The 19,490-nt window shown below is 40.8% G+C and overlaps 1 protein-coding gene across 6 annotated transcripts in view; it reads left to right on the forward strand.

Annotated features, from left to right (window-relative positions):
- Nucleotides 1-2,205: 2,205 nt before the first annotated feature.
- rimbp2b (RIMS binding protein 2b) overlaps nucleotides 2,206-19,490 on the forward strand; it is a 110,689-nt gene continuing 93,404 nt past the window's right edge. For 2 of the 6 annotated variants that reach the window (XM_085293765.1, XM_085293766.1), the window contains exons 1-3: nucleotides 2,206-2,537; nucleotides 3,710-3,799; nucleotides 3,882-4,013. In XM_085293765.1, coding sequence (XP_085149891.1) covers nucleotides 3,797-3,799; nucleotides 3,882-4,013 — 135 coding nt within the window. In that variant the 5' untranslated portion in view covers nucleotides 2,206-2,537; nucleotides 3,710-3,796. Of the gene's footprint in view, nucleotides 2,538-3,709; nucleotides 3,800-3,881; nucleotides 4,014-8,259; nucleotides 8,925-19,490 lie in introns of those variants that run through there. The other 4 variants (XM_085293767.1, XM_085293760.1, XM_085293761.1 and 1 more) reach the window with 3 other exon arrangements.

Raw genomic sequence — 19,490 nt, forward strand, 5'->3', positions numbered from 1 at the left:
AGAATGAAAAGTCCTGTCCTTGTTTATTTTCTTAAAAACTTCTTAGTTAAATATACAGGGGCTATCCAGATATTTAAAATAATAAATAAATAAAATCTCTGACTATTCAAGACAAAATTAGGGGTATTTTGCCTGCTCTAATAACACTTCAAACATTTGGAGGTTCAGTTTGTTTAAAAGAAGCGGAAAGAAACAGAGGCTGCTGTTTACTTCTGGCCTAATGAGTGCTTTGCACAAAGCACTTGTCTTCTGTGTAATCAACCAAACAAGATTAGTTAGGAAAGTGGAAGTGAGTCCCTGGAGGGCAAGGTCTTTTTTCCCTTTCCTCTCTTTTTCTCTCCTTTGACTTAGATCAAAGGCTCTTTCAGAGGTGTACTTTGAATGAAATATCACAGAATGTCCTTAAATATGAGCTCTGGGACTCCCCCCCCCAAGTATTCATCCTACATGTCAAATCAGGGGACATTAAGAGCTGTGATTTAACTTGGTCACAGAAGTTGGTTCAGATGAGTAATTTCTGTGGCAATATGTCGATGTTAAAGCATGGTGAGTGATAACAAAGTGTATTTTGTGCATTGACTAATTATTTGGGTTAGTGCCTTTTCAAATTTTGAATAATAGTTTACTGTTAGTCATTAGTGGGAAATCTCCCACGTTCCACAGAATAGAATGAGAATTGTAAGCAGCCATCTGTCAGTTTGAAAGGGAAATTATACAAATATGAACATTTTGTGAACTATAAATAAGAGATATTTAAACTTCTCAGTGACTCACCACAGGTGGTGATCATCTTCCATCACTGGTCAGGAGTGCTAAAGAAATATATTAAACTGCCCTGTTACTGCAATTTTCTGTCAATAAAGGTAATACTCTGTTCTTACTCTGCTGTGGTCAGTGTTATTCACCAGCAGAGTTTGATCAAATATCGATAGCATTGATACCAGTCTTGGTATTGGTATCAGACTGATACTAGCGCGATAGGCTCGAAGTTCAAAAGTCTTGGTATCAGCAATACTGGCCCTGTATTTACTTGGTATCTGTACTAAATTTGCAGTATGGCACAGCAATACTTACAAGTCTCCTCAACTGTGCTAAATGTATTACTTTACACATAAAATAATTTATTTTAAGTGCTTGCATTACTTACATCATAGTCCCTACTGATCTGTAACGATGAGTAGCGATTGGCTGGAATAAGTATCCTCAACTACCAGACCAACTTTTCTTGACTTTGATGAAGGTGAAGCTTGAGGGGCATGTTGAGATCAACATTTTGTAAGAGTGGATTATAAACAAGCCAGAATAATTCAGAGTTGTGTGATAGGTTGTATCAACTACCTATGTGAAGTGATGGTATGTGAGATAAAGTGGAGTTGTTAAATGGACAGTCAGTTTTGCTGAGAATACAGTTGAAATTCATTTAATTTCAGTGTTATTTATAGTGTTAGCTCACTAGCCACTGGATGTGATGAAAGTGCAGGGGGATTAAAGAAAACAACAGCAGTGAGGTTTGACCTCTGCCATGAGTGAAAGCTGGAAATATCAGTCAAAATAGAAATCAATATGCCAAATGGAGAACAACTTAGCTTAATGCTACTAGTCAAATGCAACAGGGCTGGAGCACTATTTCATTTTCTTTCACCAGCCTCCCTTGCTAGTAGTGCATGTAGCTTTGTGTTTGCTAATCTGCGTGGAGAGAAAGTACAGTGTTTGAAGTTCAAATGTCCCAGTTTTACACTGGGACCTGAAAGCAGCTCACATTTGTGGATCTGTGCGAGGTTGGCCCCGTTAAATTAGTCTCAAACTTGATCTGTTCGTATCGAGCGATTCGTTCGCACGTATAAGGTTTTGTGAGCAAGCGAGCGAGAGTTACGTGTAGTTTTAGACATTTGTACGCACAGAAATGTTTTCTAAAGGTAAAATTATCTGATTCGCGAGCTGACCTTAAAAAATGCGCGCAAACGACCAGTATTTCAGGTTTGGATGTACGTACACTTGTAAAATGGTTTCACGTGTGGTTTGATTGCTTTGCATTTGTCAGTCCTCAAAAGTTACAAATCATTGCACACATTTGTAAATATTAGGTTAGGGTCGTGGATCATATCGTACGCTTTTGCAACCTTTTTGAGTTTGGCTTAAGCAAGAGTGGCTAGAAGACTCCAGCTCTGTGGGTTGGTATGACGTCAAATTTAAGAAAGAGTGCGACATGATTCCCAAAGAGCAATCAGCTTGGCATGTCTCAGCACTGGATGCAGTGTGTTCTTAAAATATTTGAGGAAGCTGGACATGTGCAAGACAGAAACCTAAAGTAGCAAGGCTAAAAAGTTATCCACTGCAGCTGAGCAGTTTCTCTAATTCATGTCTTTAAGAAAGCGTTAAAAATGCAGGAAGAATTTGACACAGGACCTGAGCAATGCTTCTGACCCTTCAGTTGATTCATCTGCTGCTCAGTGAAGCCTCATCAGAAATGATCTCAGTGGAAGGGTTGCTGTCAAGAAGCCATTATTAAGGAAAAGAAACAGGGAGAAAAGTCAGAGGTAAGTACACAAGAACCAAAGTCAGTGGCAAGAGGTCTTATGGAGTAATTCATCCAAATTTTAGTTCAAATCATTAAACTGTACAGAGGAGATCAGGTGAGTGACAGTGAGTGTCTACAGCCACAGTGGAGGTGCTGTCATCAATTAGGGCTGTGTTTCAGCCAGTGGTGTTGGGGATGTGGTCAAAATTAATGGAATTATGGAGGTATAATAGTACTGTTAGATTTTAATCCACCATACAATATGCCCCAAATACTCTGCCAATGTGGTAAAAGCATACCTGGATAGACAAACACACAATTTAACACTATCAGCCATGGATTGGCCTCCCCAGAGCCTGCACTTCAATATTATTAAAGCAGTGTGGGATCATCTTGACAGAGGACAGAAAAAAAAGGCAGAAACACCCAAAGAAGAGCTTTGAATGTACTGCAAAACCTGCAAACTCTTCCTGAGGACTGTTTAATGTATTTAGAGTTTAGGCTGTGCTGAAGAATAAAGGTGTTCATGCCAAATACAGATTTTTAAACTCATTAGAATTATGTAAATTTTGTTTGTGTCTTATATATTGTATTTCCATGTATGTTTGCACCTGTTTGAATAAATCACTGCATCTATTTCCCATTTTCCTGGAAAAAAATAAAGAAATCAAAGGTGGCTCAAGTCTTTTGCACAGCACTGTCGTTTAGTATATTAGAGTCTAACTGGAATTGGAGCTGTCAGGGAAGGAGAAGTCCACAGCTAATAAGTCTACTCTGGGTCTGGAACACGCTGGTCTAGATGACACAGTGGAAACTGTGCAGTAACTCATGACCGTTAGACTTCAGGGTGTACTTAGTCTGGAGTCGCATTAAGGTTCACAGCTGCTGTAAATCACAATTTTAGTTTGAGAAAAGCATGAATTTTAAACTGTAGCCTAATGCAGCATACACTCTAAAATAAAATTGAGCTTAATATTTTTTTTATGATTTCCACAGTTAATATTTAAAGCCTTTAACACTTTCTATGTGCATATAATAAGAGGAAATGCATATAAATATATTGACTCGACTTTTCAATTACAGAGGTGTAGTTTTATGCATTTTGCATTTCCTGTGGCAGCTGTGTCATCTTTTCTGTCTGTGTGTACTAACAATAATCCAAATCCATTATTATGTAACTGTTGAATACAGATATTTATAATCTGAACATGCTGGAGATCATCATCCGTCGCTGCTGACCATGACAAGCACTTGGGGAAGCATGCAAACTGTTCTGTCATGGTAGGTTATTGCTTGTACCAAGCAAGAGATGAAATGTGACTGATGCAAGACTTTGCTTGACATCTATTTTTCCATTTGGCAGGGGACGATGGGTTGCCATAAGACTTGCAAGGTGGAGAAACTCCTGAGACAGTCTCAACGGGAAGTAGTGTGGAGCCAGAGACGAACGCTGGCCAGAGCAAAGAAGAACAGCTGGGTGAGAGGCACGGATAAAGTGAGTGTGGCGTGCTGTTTGAGTGTGTGCTGGTTGCTAAGCTTTCAGTGAATAAGATTTAACAGTGTCTGGACACTGTGGATCAGAATTTGTTGATGCCTGCAGCCATAATCTGACCTCATCCCGCGCTCCTCAAACAAGATTCTTGACTGCCACTGAGGTTATTATTAACAAACTCAGCCATATGCACCTCTTAATAATCGTCTTGCCTCATATATTTAGCTATTAAATTAACAACATAACAGCGTAAGTAGTCCTTGCTGCTCATTAAATAGACTTAAAATGGATAGCTACAGTTAGGTCCATTAATATTTGTTTTGTACACCACCATATAGCTTTTAACTTTAAAAATCAATGTGAATGGAATTGAATTACAGTTTTTCTAAACAGCATGACGTACTTTAATTTTCTTTGGTGCTCTTTCAGGCCTTATGGTGTTGATGGGTTGGCCAGTGAGTTCATTCTCTTTAAGAATCTACGGATTGTTGATTTGGCCACTCCTAGAGTTTTTAGTGTCTCTGCAACATAGGTTGAGTTGGGAAAAGTAAAATGTTTTCTGATTTTTCTGTCTGTTTCAGGCTCCCTTTTAATTTTCTTTTCAAAATGCTTTTGAAATTGTGAAAAGTCTGGACTGCTGGCAAATCAGTTTAGCACCTGGACTGTCTGAATCTATTCCCATCTTTACTCTTGAGGAAAAATCCCAATACAAGATATTCACAGTCTTTTCAGCTGTTTGTGCTATAATTGCTGAAATTCAATTCAAAATAAACATATGTATTTTTCTTAAAAACTAAATATTGTCACTTTCAACATTTTGAATGTTGGGTACTCAGTTGCTTTCGCTGCGATAAACTGACAATCCAGGGTGTACCCTTGATCTTGCCCAGATAGATTGAGATAGGTTGCAGCACTCCTGCTGCCCTGAACTAGATAATCAGTTAAGCATCTAGATTCATAGACTCTTTAAATTAGACGATACAAAATGAAGGCTAAAGTAATTTTCCAACATTTAGGCTTCTGTCACACAGGCTTAGAGCTAGTTTGCAGAAGAATATGTATTTTTTGCGTGGTTGGTGAGTGACTGCTGGAGGTTATTGGTCGTCACTAATTGCCTGTATTTGCATGGTTCACCTTTAAAGAAAAGAAAAAACAGGTTGACAACCAACCTGGTTCAGTTTCACTGCTCCTTAGCAAGTAGTTGGTGAGTATTTGCAGACAAGTTGGTATCTTCTATTCAAACTACAGGTGACTGCAGCAATCTGCTCGTGACCAAAGCAATCACAAGATCTTTGGTGCAGCAGAAACTGTTGCTAGGTCAAACTGGTCAGCTAGCAAAAGTAAGCTACCTCTAGCAAACACTTGCCATTCGATTAGTAATACAATTCTTCCTTATGGACCCGTGGTCACCAGGGGCCATCTACACTGGAGCTTTATGTTACAGTCATGCTAGGGAGGTTTGCAGCATATCAAAAACTATTATTGGTTGCCTCGAACCAGGTGACCTGTGCAGTCACCTTGCGATTGGTTGCCCAGTACTTGAGGACGTTTCATGCTCAAATACTTGCAATAGGCTGCTGAATGAAAATATTGAATACAATTGCCACCACTTTTCCAAATCACAAAAGAGGTTGCTGTCCTGTTTTTACTCTAGTGTCGATATAAGCCATCACCCAGGCTTGCAGAGGGACAGGAGTGTGATGATGAGATTAGGCTGAAGCGCAGTAGACGTGGGACATATTATTAGTCTAGCACAAGTTAAACGCAGAGACAGAAAAGTTATTTTTTGTGTTTTGTACTTTGACCCTAATCACACTAAACTCTGTATTATCACATGGCAAATCTAAAAAAAAAGGGCGACCGTGGCTCAGGGGGTTGGGCAGCGTATCTGTAACCGGAAGGTCGCCGGTTCGATCCCCGGGCTCTCTGTCCTGGTCGTTGTGTCCTTGGGCAAGACACTTTACCCTACTGCCTACTGGCGTTGGCCAGAGGGGCCGATGGCGCGTTATGGCAGCCTCGCTTCTGTCAGTCTGCCCCAGGGCAGCTGTGGCTACAACCGTAGCTTGCTTCCACCAGTGAGTGAATGAATAGTGGCATTGTAAAGCGCTTTGGGTGCCTTGAAAAGTGCTATATAAATCCAATCCATTATTATTAAATTTTTCCTGTATAGGGGAATTTTATGAGCCCTCAAAGCTTTTACCAGGAGCCAAAGGAAAATCATTCTAGTAAAATATTTTTTAAATAGTTATTGTATTTGGTATGCCAATTTCAATAGTTTTTGATCATTAAATGGTCAGAAATACAGTATATGAAATACTGAGGCTTGTGTTAAAATAGGTTTATGCTTACTGTTACCCAGAAAGGCCCACTCTAAACCAGGAAAACCCCTGAAACTCCTGCCTGTATTTGTGCTTCTGTATCAGTCTTGCTGGAATGAGTTAAAAACGACACAGTTGGAAAGAAACTATTATGATAGTAACTGTTAGTGATAGCGATATACTCAAACCATCTTCCAGTTCCAGCTGCTGGAGCCTGTGGCAGGTGTATGATGTAAATTAACATAGCTTGAAAAAGCAAAGTGGTAACATCTGATGAGAACTATGTTGTGATACTTCTATCGTCAGCACACGATCTCTTCAGCGTGTTGCATGACTGGTGTTCACAAAGTTAGGCTATTTGCTTGATTAAAGCAAATAGCCTAACTGCACCCTGCAGGTGCAGTAATTTACTTATAGAGGTAATAAGAGATGAGAATGGCAAGCTCATTCAGGCACCTGCAGAGAACCTTGTAGGGGTTTGTATTCACAGCCATTGTCTACAAGCCTCAAAAGGAAACCCACAATCCATACATGGACAGTTCTTTTGAAAATGTCTAAAATGTTTACATAAGGGTCCGACATAATAACAAGAGCAATGCAAGTGTTCAGAGGAGGGTGACGTAGATAGCATCAGGGTAGTTCGTGCTACAGGCAAACAGCAGGAGGCAGGGCAGGACCTGGAGCACTTTAATATGACTGAAGTCAGTGTAGTGGCCTGTAGCAACTGAAACCTGTATTTTTCCTCCCCCTTTTGAAATGTCGAAGAAATAACTGCAATCTGACCTCTACCTCTTTGTCATATGCACGTTATGAGTTATTTTCTGGTGAATATTGTCTGACCCCATCGGCGTATCCAAATCATCTCCGTGCAAAAGCTGAGCTCTCCGTGTTCTATTTGTTGCACAGTTTTTGAATAATATTCCGAACTCTTCACAAAAGGGAATGCCAAAACAGTTGTTCACACCTCCGAATGTGTCTCAGTAAGCTGGGCGCAGGCAGGCCTGGAGCTGCTGTTCTGCCTTCTGACAGCTTTTGACAGCTGTCTGCCCAGGTTTGGTTCTCTTTAACATTCTAAGGTAGGCAGGCATCCACTGAATCATTATTTCAAGAATAAAATAAGCGAACAATTTGACGTACCCTGTACAGCTTTGCCCTCCCCGGGGATGAGAAAATACTGTGCTTCCAAATAGTTTAATAGACACAGTTTACCTCTAGTCCGTAACAGTTAATTGTTTTATTTAAATGCTGTGTCTACCTGTAGAGCTTCGGTGTGATGGAGACAGACATTTTAAATGTATTTGTAGCATTTACATCTGTGGAAAAACAGGGTAAAATCACACTTAGAAGTCCTACTTTGGTGAGATCTACAGTTACCTATAAAGGTGTGCTATACTGAACAGTACTTCCTGCTTATTATCAGAACTAAGCACCTCCCCATTTAGTGTTTACACACAGTCAGAGGACACGTGTGGGAACGGTTGACAATTGCTTGTGTCGTGGTTGCCTTGAGTCTTAAACAGATGCTGTGATAAATAGTCTGTCGATTGGGATTGCAGCGAGGGTCCCGCCGTAGGGGGAGGGAGGCCCCAAGACAGGAGGTAAGAGCCTGCTGTAGTTGCTAAGCATCAATGTTGAGGGAAGTCGTTTTGGGCCCTGCTCTTCCCGCTTCTCCTTTTCCCATAACAGAGTGCAGCACCACTGTCAGCCACAGAGGGCAGCCACACCACACATGCTGTGCTGCTATCCTCCACATCTCCCTGTAGTAAAAAAACCCAGGATGACCCAAATAATCCCCTTTAATACCCCTGTGCACTTGATTTCCCGATCTGCGATTGGACGGCCGCGGTATTGCTGCTGTTTATGACAGCTGATTGGTCTTGCCCAACTTGACAGCGAGTGAGGCTTTGTCGAGCCGCTGGGCAGCCTCTGTGGCATGATGACCCATGATGAGGAAAGGCGGTGCTCCTGTATTAGCTTGCAAAAGAAATACAGTAGCTGGGAGGTAGTGCCACAAAGCTGGGAGCACTGGAGCTGGGGATGTCAGAGAACCTTGCATGACCTTGCCAGCTTCAATCATGGCTACTCATCAGTGGCTGGTTAGGTGAGCGGGCAGTAGGATACAGCACGCCGCTGGCAGCGTTTATTGACAGAATTGTCTGTGACTGCAGAGAACAGGACAGAGACGGTCCTGATTAAAGAGGACCAAAAGACATCGTGGAGAAGGTGCACTGCTCGGCACCACTGCACACTGCACTGCCTCTGCACCCCAGCGTGCGTGTCTGTGTGACTAAGCGTGCGTGCATGTGTGTGTGAGAGAGAAAGTGAGAGAGAGCGAGAGAAGGAGAGAGAGGAAGGGGGCGTGTTGATGTGTGTGCTCTGCTGCACAGCCACGATAGTGTGAACTGAATGATGCTCGCTGGCTGTCCCTCTCTCTCTCTCTCTCTCTCTGCCTGCGCTGCCTGGCTGTGCCTCTTTCTGCCGAGCATTGATGAACCATTTTATGCTACATCGTCCTGGTCCTGCTGCCGGCTGCTTCTCTTTCCTTTCGACACAGTAGGAGACACCTGCCATTTCCTCGTCGGCCCTTTCTGCTAAGGTAGTGTACCAATCTACTGTTGGCTGTCAAGCTGTGTATGTTTTTCCGAGCCGCGGATTGTTGCACTGACTCTGCTGCAGGCTTCCTATGCTGATGCTGATGCTGCTGCTGCTGATGCTGCTGCTGGTGGATGATCATAATATCTCTTAGTGGCAAACATAATTGAAATGCAACCCACTGCCTCTTACACACTCATAACCGTCTACCCTCTTATGCATGTCTTGGAGATGGATCAGCATGTTTTGAGCTGCTCTGCCCAGGAGTGTAGGTTTGACAGCACGGTGAAGAGCCAGAGGACATTAAGCATCATTTGCATGCAGTGAGGATTCATGCTTATTTTTTTTCTGTGTTGTTGGTGACCTGATGGGGAAACATGTTTAAAGCGTACACTTACCTTAGCATAGCTGGAGCAGTGTGTTTATGGTCAGTGTGTGTGATATAACATGGTCTTTGGGCTTGACGTTGGTCCCAGCTGTCACTGCCATGCCTGTCAGGAGATGTTTTCTGTAGATTGTATATGCAGAGGAGGTGTGTTTAGCTTTAGGTTAAGGAAACTAGTAGGATTGCTGAACTTATGTCAGTGAAGTGGAGATAGGAATACTAATTGGAAAAAGCATTCAACTGAAATGGATGCATTTGCTTGAATGGGTTTTACCAAATATTTGCTCAGATTATCCATTGTTTTCGTTAAGATAACAGTGTATACTGTCTGTGTGGCTGCGTGTGTGTGTTTCATAGCTGAAAGATGATACGGTGTGTATGTTTGTCCATTATAAATGGGTACAGTGTAAATATGCAAGGGGTAAAACTATTTCTGCATATTGCATTGGCTGTAGCAGATTGCAGCATTGGCAGCGGACATACAGGGATGTATTATGATTTTTACTGCGAGAAAATATTTTATGTGTATCTGTGCATGAATGCACGAGTGCCTCCCAAGGTCACTCATTTGCAGTGTTTCCAGAATTAGAACTGTCAGTCTCGATTCACACCTTGGGTATGAGAGAGTACTCTGACGCCAAACTCCCATCCGTGCCGTAGCTCCTCCTGTCCACCTCGACAAGCAGACATGGCCATTCATCATTTCGCTGGCGATCCCTTTGCTGGCAGCAGAGGGACTTTTATCCTCACTATGCACCGGAGGCAAGTTTTCATATTTCAAACCAAAAATTTGCGTGCTGTCCACGGAGTAGATTCCTAGAGGAGTGGCAGTAGGGTGCTGGTGGTGGTGGGAGGAAGTGTACTTTTTTTTTTTTTTCCTTTAAACCTAGCCCCAGGGTCAGATAATATTTGCATACGCAGCAAATGGGTGTGGTGAAACATGCTAGGGGTTCAAACATTTTTATTTATTTTGACTCAGAGAGAATACTGAATGTGAATTAGAAAAATTAATTTGGTGCTTGCCTTAATGGCACATGAATAAAACCGAAGAGCAGTTTAATGAGTTTAGTAGTGATGTAATGACTGTTTTTTAAATGAAAACAATTCAAGTACTAAATATAATTTTAATGAATTACTAAACATTAATTAAGTAAAATTATATTTTAATTATACCGGGGACAATATGTACTTGCTTTGCTGCTTTACTAATGTGTCAAGATTCTCATAAGCTAATCTGTATTCAATCTGCTACATGCATATAAAGACTCTTTTGCTGAGAGCACAGAGAATGAATGAAAACAGTAAAGTTCTGAGTTGTGGGTTTTGCATACAAATGCACTTTTGATCCATTAAAGTACACAGATTAAGCTCGGTGGGATTTTCTCTTTCCTTTAGGGTGTTTTATAACATTTTATTGCAACTGCAAAGTTAAAAAGCTCATGGCAAAGAGATGTATTCTCTTCTTAAGAAAATATTGTTGCCTGATTGAATTATACTTTTTTTCCCTCTATCTTACCAGGTAACACATTTGTACACTTTGTAAGGCTAACAATCAAACTAGCATTAATTATATAATCAAAAACTAAAAAAACAACAACAATAAAATTCAACTGTAGCAAGTCAAATGTAAAATTAATAACTGCTTAGGGGGGGAAAAACAACATTATCAGCTGTCTGTTTGTGAAGAATTAAAAAATGCAAAACTTTATCTTCACCAGAAAAGTTGTTGTTCCCTGTGGTGCCAGAGGGTAAGACTGCACTTTCCACCCACAGTGCTGCATACTGTGCCAAAGTAAGGACAGCTGTTTGACATAGACTCATAGTCAGTATAAAAAGCGGACATAGCTATTGTAATGTCAACCACTTGAAATGAAAGTTTTCAGCATCTGCATCTTGGTTTCAAAAAACTGGAGGACTGACTGTCAGCTGTTAGCTCATTGGCTAATGACGGGTATGACACCTGGTAGCCAGTGAGCACAGATAAACTTTTTGAAACGTGTGAAAGACATACATTTTTTTTATTGAATATCACTCAAAATGAGTGACTGAGCCCATGAACTCATTAAGCAGATGTTTACAGACATCAAGTCTGGAACACGTTTTCCATATAAACTGGACCAGAACGCTTTTGCAACCACAATTATCGCCATCTGATGGTCTTCAAATAGAATTTCTGCAAAGGTTTAATTTTTCTGGATGGTTTATCCATGTTTAAAACCATCTACGTTCAACTCTCACTACTTTGGACAAAGCACGTCTTCACTGCTGGTTGTGTGGAAAGATAGCATTGAATGATTTAGTTTACTGTAATTATGGAACACAAGTGGTGGGATATTGTCTGAGTGATGGAATAAAACAATGTTAAGTCATGACATGTCTGGTTTTAAATTTCCTTCTGTTTTGCTAACTCTCTGGCTGTTCATGTCAACAAATGTAGGCTAATAAGATAAAAAAGCTAGCTTGTGGTTTGTAGCTAGTGTTTAAAAGCATCGTAAAACATTACTAATCAATGCTTTGGAATGATAGGGTGAGGTGTGTGTGGCTCAAATGGTTTGGTCTGTGTTTATTCTTTCTTTAACAAAAGGTATGCTATTACCTAACTTCTAGTTCAGTGAGTGTTTCACACAATGTGTGAGCAGACTTGCTGCACCATTGTACAAAATAATTTTGAAACCATGTGAACTGTGAATTTTGTGTATCATTATACAATCGGTGTATAGTTTTGTGGATAAGCCCAATAGCATTACTAAAATGGTAAATGGCCTGTATTTGTATAGCGCTTTACTAATACTAACTAATATGAAGAATTGCCTCCAGTGGTGGTATTGGAGAAAAACAGATAGAAATGGTCTAAGGTGCTTAACGTGCTTAGCACTTGGGATGTAGGATTGTGAGAGGAGCATGGTTCAGCATGGTCCTGAGTGACTAAAGCTATAGGCTATAGTAACAGCTGGAACACGGCTGCCGTTGGCGTCTGGATGTGGCCTGGATAAGGCACGTGACCCCGCCACAGTGTGAGGCATTAGTAATATGAACAGCAGGGTCCACCGCCGCTGTTACATAACACTATCTTCACTGGGAAATCTCTGTAAAGATGGCTCTGGGAGACTCTGTGACAGCAGAGTGAAAGTAAGTGCATCATCATTGTCTACAACTACATCGCTTGCTCTGATTGTCCCGTGCATGACAAAGCAAACATGTGTCCTCGGGGTATTTCATTTCAAATCTATGCTGCTTTTTTTTTTCTTTTTTCTTTTTAGCTTTATAAGCCTCAGGACAGATCCACCGTGTGCACATGTTCAGTGTATTTGTGTTCACGAGCTTGTCTCCAAATGTATGTATCGTCTTACGTATGCCTTTACACGTGAGGTTTTACATATATCTATGTTTATGCTTACATAGTGAACATGATTGTGTCACGCCATGGCTCCTGCAGCTCAAATGTAATGTAAGTAGATTGTGCCAGCTGTCATCACGGAGGCAGTTTGCTGTGGTGGGGACTCGCTGCTGACAACACTGGAGGTCAAAAGGGAGCCACATGCAATTATCTGAGGAATCTGCCTGCATTCATAATTGATTGTTCCTGCATCTGATCAGGGCAGTCCACTCACTCAGTTGGACAACACTGCTGTAGTGTAAACACCATGAGAGTAGATTCCACAGAAGTTAGCTCTAATGATTGGCTGTTAGAGCGATGCTATTTTTTTGCCTCTAATTTACATGTTTGACAGAGTACTGACAAACCTGTAGGGCCTAAACAAAGCTTAGGCTGATGACATAGCTTATGAATCTATGTAGAACTTTCTTAACCATATATAGAAATTACATCAATTATATAAATCGCTGACCTATAACAAAGCCACTCTAGGGGTAAAATCTAGTTTGCTTAACTGATGCAACTTAAAAAGCAATTCAAGTATTTTGCAAATACAGAACAAAGTATTGAATTAGAAAAAAGCTCTATTTAAAAAAACACCAATATAAAATGCCACTTTTGCAATGTACATGAAATGTAGATACTTCATTACAGGTTATATAAAATACTCCACTGCGTACCAGAATGTTTGCTTTATTTTGGTATGTAGTTTCTATCAGTTGGACATCTGCCTTCCAGAAAGACCAGCTGGGGGTAGCACACCAAGCAGGATTGCTTAGGTTTCAGTAACAGAGGCTTAGAGGTTTCGTCGTGAAACACAGCCAACTTCCAGCCATCACGGAAAAATATCTATTCCCCTGCTAGTTGGTTGTAGTTGTCTACGCAAGCTTATAGTTGCCAATAAAAGAGCCTTACTTGTACTCTGCAAACATTTGCTAACTAACCACTGAGTGCTAGTGAAACCTGGGAAAAGCGTAACACAAACCAGAAACTGAGAGGAAAAGTTGTGCCTTCCCACTGCAATCAACATGTTTCAGACTTTGAAACTTTGCAACTTTGAAGGCGAACGTTTCCAGTTCGTGTCACACAGTTCAGCTACCACTTAGTGAATATTTGGCCAGTGTCTGTAGACAAGTTGGCGCCTTCCATACAAATTATAGGGAATCTGTGACCAAAGCAATCACAAGGAGGTTTTTGGTGCATTACTGTATACTGCTTTCAACCAGTTTTATCATTTTCGCCAAGTGACAGTAAGCAACCTCTCGCAGCCACTCTCTAACCAGTCGAGGTTAGAGAGTTTTCCCAAGTGTGGGCGATTAACTGATCTCTAGATCCAAGTTCCTGGGATGTAACCAGTATCCAGATCTTTTCTCATATCGTGCACATATAGCATTGTATATTCAATTTCAACCAATGATAATGACAAACATGTCTTCAGATTTCTTTAACGTTTAAGTGCTTGCTCATAGGGCGTCATCCGGTTGTTGGGGTTTTCTCTGTATTTATAATGTAAAGTCTTTACATGACAATATACAGCACTTTGAGGCAACTGTCATGTTGCACTCTATTAACAAAATTCTATTTTGTGAACTCAGATCTTCAGTTGTATTCACAGATGTTCTATAGGGTTTGCTGAACCATTGCCTTAATCTTGTGTTGCTCCATTCTTGGACAAATCTGCCCAAGAGTTAAATACAGGGAAATATCCTTCTGTCTCCTTGTCCCTTCATCTGAGACTCAGTCCCATACACAGTGCTGCCACCACTATGTTTCAGAGTCTTTTACAAACACCAAACAGATTGCTATGTGGCTTTTACTTTGAGTGGTTCCAATCTATGCACTCAAAGACACAGCCCTGATTGACATAGTGCTTCTTGGATAGTCTTTGCTTTGGCTCACATCTCTACAGAGGACTTTAGAAGCAGCTTTGGAGTGACAGGTGGGTTCCTAGTCTCACCCCTGATCAATGATCTTATTGCTCAGTTTGGCCTTATGGCAAATTCTAGTGAGTATCCTACAGTTTGAGACTTCTGCATGAAAGTTACAAAGTGCAGTGTGGTCTTAAAGCACTTGTTAATACCATCATAATAATACTATTAGAAGTTTTAAAGATGATTGAAATCATTAATTATGGGTGGGCTTTGGTGCTGGTGACGTGGGAAATTGCTCACGTATTGCAGAAAGACTCCATACAGAAAGAGTTTAAAGAGATGTTTGTGTCCCTCTCTGACCTTTCAGCATGTCTGTGCTGGTGGTCAGCTCGGTGAGAGTAAGGGCTATTTGGAGCTGTTCTAAAACGTAGATGATCGTGCCTGAGGTTGGGGGTTGGGAATGATTATTCGGATCTTGCCAAAATCCACAGGCAGTGATGATTATTTGTTGGGATTTGCTTTGTAATAAAAAAGCTTATCTCCACAGGTTCATCTCAGTCTTTATCTCTGTCTCTACCTTTGTGCTTACTGCGTCTGCTTCGCCCACACTGCACTCAGATGTTACAGGTTAATTTATCCAAACTTACACAATCAGATTTTTTTCCGCTGGGAGCTATTCACGGTCTGCTTTATGTGATGTATTTGCTTTATAGTTAAAACAGCAGGCGACAAAAAGCAGGATTTTGTAATGTCTGAAGTGGCTTTTGAAGAGATCGAGTCCAGTGTTTGTGTCCTTTATGTGGACACATTCTACTCTGTGTATTGTCCACCATGCTGGAGGTTAATTGCGCGCTCTTTGATAACATATTATTGGCAGGCAGCACCATGGATACGCCGTGCCAGTCACTTCAAGGTACACTAGCTGTTTCTCGACCACTTTTAAAGTTGAGAGTGATTAATGGGATGCTAATGTGCTCCAGAGTTAATGCTCTTGTTTATATGAGGATGTAATTGATTCTGATGTCCTGATCAAGTGAAATTTCACAGCGGATTACTTGAGGGGGGGAAAAAAAGGCTCGTCTCTGGAGTATGTTTTGCCACACAGTCATTTCCTTTTTGTCATTCCAGTTTGCTAACGTTATGAGAAGTTACTCTGCATTGTTTTATGTTATAGGTCTCTACGGGTTAGTAAGCTTGCTGTCCAATCCACTGCTTCTATGCTGGCCCATCAGTGAACGGGGGCATGGGATAATTGCATAAAGAAGCTGTAATAAGGTGGATTGAATTAGCTTTGCCCTGACTAAAATGAATTAAAGAGGTCATCATGACATGCAGACTCTTTAACAGACTCATTACACCTGCTCAACCAAATATATCATAATATGCTGTGTTAACTTAGAGACATTGGGAATCTAGGATTACAACCCAAATGCCTGTACGCTGGAATAATTGTCAGGATTCAATTAGTTTAATTGGCAATGTTTGAAGGCAACATTCATAAGAGAAAGATGAAAACAAAGTTCAGTGGCAATCGTGAGGGTAAAGGAATGTTGATTTTTCTTTCTGCTTTGCCAGACTTGATATTTACACACTGATGATAATGTTTCGTTTTTTAATGTTACTAAATGTAGTCAGGCGTCTATTTATGGCTACACAAATTATATGATCAGGTCGTCAGAACATTATCTGTCAGCTTTTTTAGGAAATCACTTAAACAAGTAGTCCCAGTTTCTTATTGTGTGAGGATTTTATGCCATCTATCAATTTTCCAAAACACTTATCCAACTCATACATCTGGCATACAGCAAAAGGCAGTTTACCAGTCTGGCTCAGTGCAAACACAGAGAGACACAGTCTTTTACGTTTACACCAAAGGCCAATTTAGAATCACCAATTAAACTAACAAGCATTGCATTGTGGGAGAAAGTCAGACTACCTAGCAGGCACAGGGAGATCATGGAAACTCCACAGAGAAAAGGCCTGGCCCAGGAATCTTCTAACCTGCTAACCAGATCTCTGTCATGTTGAGTCAAATGTTTCTCAACTTTCACAAAGTCAGTATTGAGTGGAGGAGATGCCGTGAGGCCACCGATGGCTGAAATCACAATACTTTATGTGTGTGGTGAGGATAATTACATTTTGAGCAATTCAGTAGCTGCATGATCTTATAATTATATTCCTATTTTCAAAATAAGAATAAAGACTATAAGATAAACATCCCCCTGTCTTTATCTCAGAAGCATTCCTGCATCTGTGTGTTCATATAGTAAGGGAAAGATATCCCCTACATGTCCTACTTTGGTGGTACATTGCTAAAAAATATAGTATGTGAGTAGGCTACAATCCAAATGGGTGAACATTATGGTGTCCAATTGTGATCCATTTCATGATTCTACAAGTTAATGTGAAAGTTTGATCAAGAAGGCAGGAAAATGCATTATTCAGTTTCCTGAGCTAGAAACTGCAGTTTGTGCTAAACTCTAAAAGATGTAAAGGGCAACTGATACTCTTTCCACCTTTAAACACCTGATTCTCCATTTGACTCCAAGTTTAGTCGAACAGATCACACCAATATTAAGACAAAGCAAACAGTCTATTCTTTGCGGTTCCATTTTCTTTTTCAAGGTTTTCTAATTAATAAAATGAGTCTACTTTACCAATAGAAAACTCCTCATGCCAGGATTCCAGAATGTCAGAGAACTGTAAGGTTTCCTAACCATTTAGTTTTGGTGCCTAAACCTAACCACATAAGAAAAAGTAAAAAGCAGTTGTTAAGGAAACATTTCATCACATAAAACCAAAACATAAGACTGGAACTATGGTTGCGGGCTAACTAGCTCTATCACCAGCTCTTCACCCTCCAGTTGAGGACTTTGCTCTGCAAAAGTGAACTGTAATCTTGTGTGTCTGATGATGTTATGGTTGGTGCCTACTGCACCAAAGCACACCCTGAGCACATCCCTGAATTGCCAGTGACATCTGACAAGTTGATGTGAAACCATTTTGTGCGACTATTTTTGTGTGGCGGTTGGCTTCTATATATACCGTATTTTTCGGACCATAAGGTGCACTGGATTATAAGGTGCATTAACCGAAACAAAACTGTCAGATAAGTTAACTTAACTAACTCTTCTTGCTTCCTCCACTTCTGTACCATTGAGACATTAATGTTGAATTCTCTGGCAGCTGCTCTATTCCCATGTTGTTGCAGTATATTAATGACTAACCTCGTATTGTGGATGGATTATCTCAGTTGTTCTCCTGACTGAAGTTTGGTCCGTTTACAGCATCCTGCCATGCGATTGCATTTGCCCCTAACCATCGGGAACCCTCACGTTAACTTTTATTGAGTGGAAAAAAGTTAGCATTCATCCTCCAGCTTTACAGTAGCTGTATCCCAAAACGAAGGCCGCATCCTTCAGAGGACTGTGGTCTGTGTGGGCCAGGTCCTTCGAACACTGAGAAGGCCGGAAGTGCGAGGCTATGAAATGGGACAGTCTAGCCTTCAGATTTGCGTCACCGCTGTTTCAGTGGAGTTTAATAAACTCAGCCGTCTGCTCCTTGCTGTCTAAAATATATCAGGACACTGGCGTAAATTCTCGACCGTCTCACACACTGTTTGATGTTTTATTCAGCTCTGTGAAAATCCCGGAGGAACCCACCCAATGGATTCATAAAGTTTTTTTTTTTATTTTAATATTATTTATTATTTATTTGTTTATTTTTTTAAATTTAATCTAATCTAATAACTTTGATCTCAGCCAAACCGATTTACTCCAAAACAAATAACACACCGAAAAAAGCCAGTTATCTGAGTGACTTATACATCATGTTTAACCTGATTAGCGAAAGACAGCAGGGGTCTGAAAATGATGAAGCCAGGAGTTCGCTGCTCCCGCCGGCTCGAGTGACCATTGACCCCCCCGGCTAGCTATTGAGCGGGTGAGTAACAGACGTCTCCGAAAACATTGGAGCACTTTTCCAAATATGCGATGTCTTGATAAACCAAACAGATATTTAAAGTTTACACGGCTACTTTGTTAAAAGTTACGTTTGTGACCCAGAAAGATTAATAAAAGTAATATTAAAACTTAGTAGTGGCCGCCATTGTTGGAAACTGGAATTGGCAGGGCTGCGCTATGAATTCTGGGATATGATGGGCCTAAAAGGCCACACCCGACCCATCCTTCAAATTCGGGGAAAATGAAGGACGGATTTGTCAGCCGCATTTGAAGGACTCGATGAATTGGGACAGCCTTTGTCGCCTGGCTGTGACATAATCGGCCTTCAAATGCGGCCTCCGAAGGATGTAGCCTACGTTTTGGGACCCAGCTAGTGTTTATGTTATGCTAACATAGCTGTGTCGCTAGCAATCACGTAGCACATCATTATATACCAGCTAGTCCAATTTCAGTAACCCTACAAACATCACTGCTGTTTAGTTTTCTGTCTTCATTTATGTTGGAAGTGATAGCAGAGCTGTACATTTTAATTTTCTAAGAAATCTGTCACACAGAACATGATATGTTTAGGTGGAAACTTCCTGCTAACTTCTAATGCTGTTAAATTTAATAAATTCTGTTTTCATGGATGCCTGGAAATTAAACTTTACACCTGGTAAAGCAGGTAAAGATGAAAGAATTTAGACAGTTCTTACCTCTCAGTGATGCCGCAGTGTTCGTTTGACTTTGGGACCTGAAGCGGAGTTTGGACCTGGATTGCTCCGTGCGGCTCCTGACTACGGCAGCCGTAATGCTCCAACAAGCCATCAAGCAGTGCAGCCTACCAAAGTTTTAATAAAGCGTTTTTTGACAGATTTTTGAGCACCATGTACCACATAAAATCAGTTCGAGGTCAGTAAGCACAACCAGAATTCATACATAAGGTGCACTGGATTATAAAGCGCACTTAATTTTTAAATTTTTGAGAAACTTAAAG

This window comes from Mchenga conophoros, linkage group LG12 (assembly GCF_057382185.1).
Source record: "Mchenga conophoros isolate Kocher_MC1m ecotype Shallow Benthic linkage group LG12, M_conophoros_male_GT1.1, whole genome shotgun sequence".
Taxonomy (NCBI): domain Eukaryota; kingdom Metazoa; phylum Chordata; class Actinopteri; order Cichliformes; family Cichlidae; genus Mchenga; species Mchenga conophoros.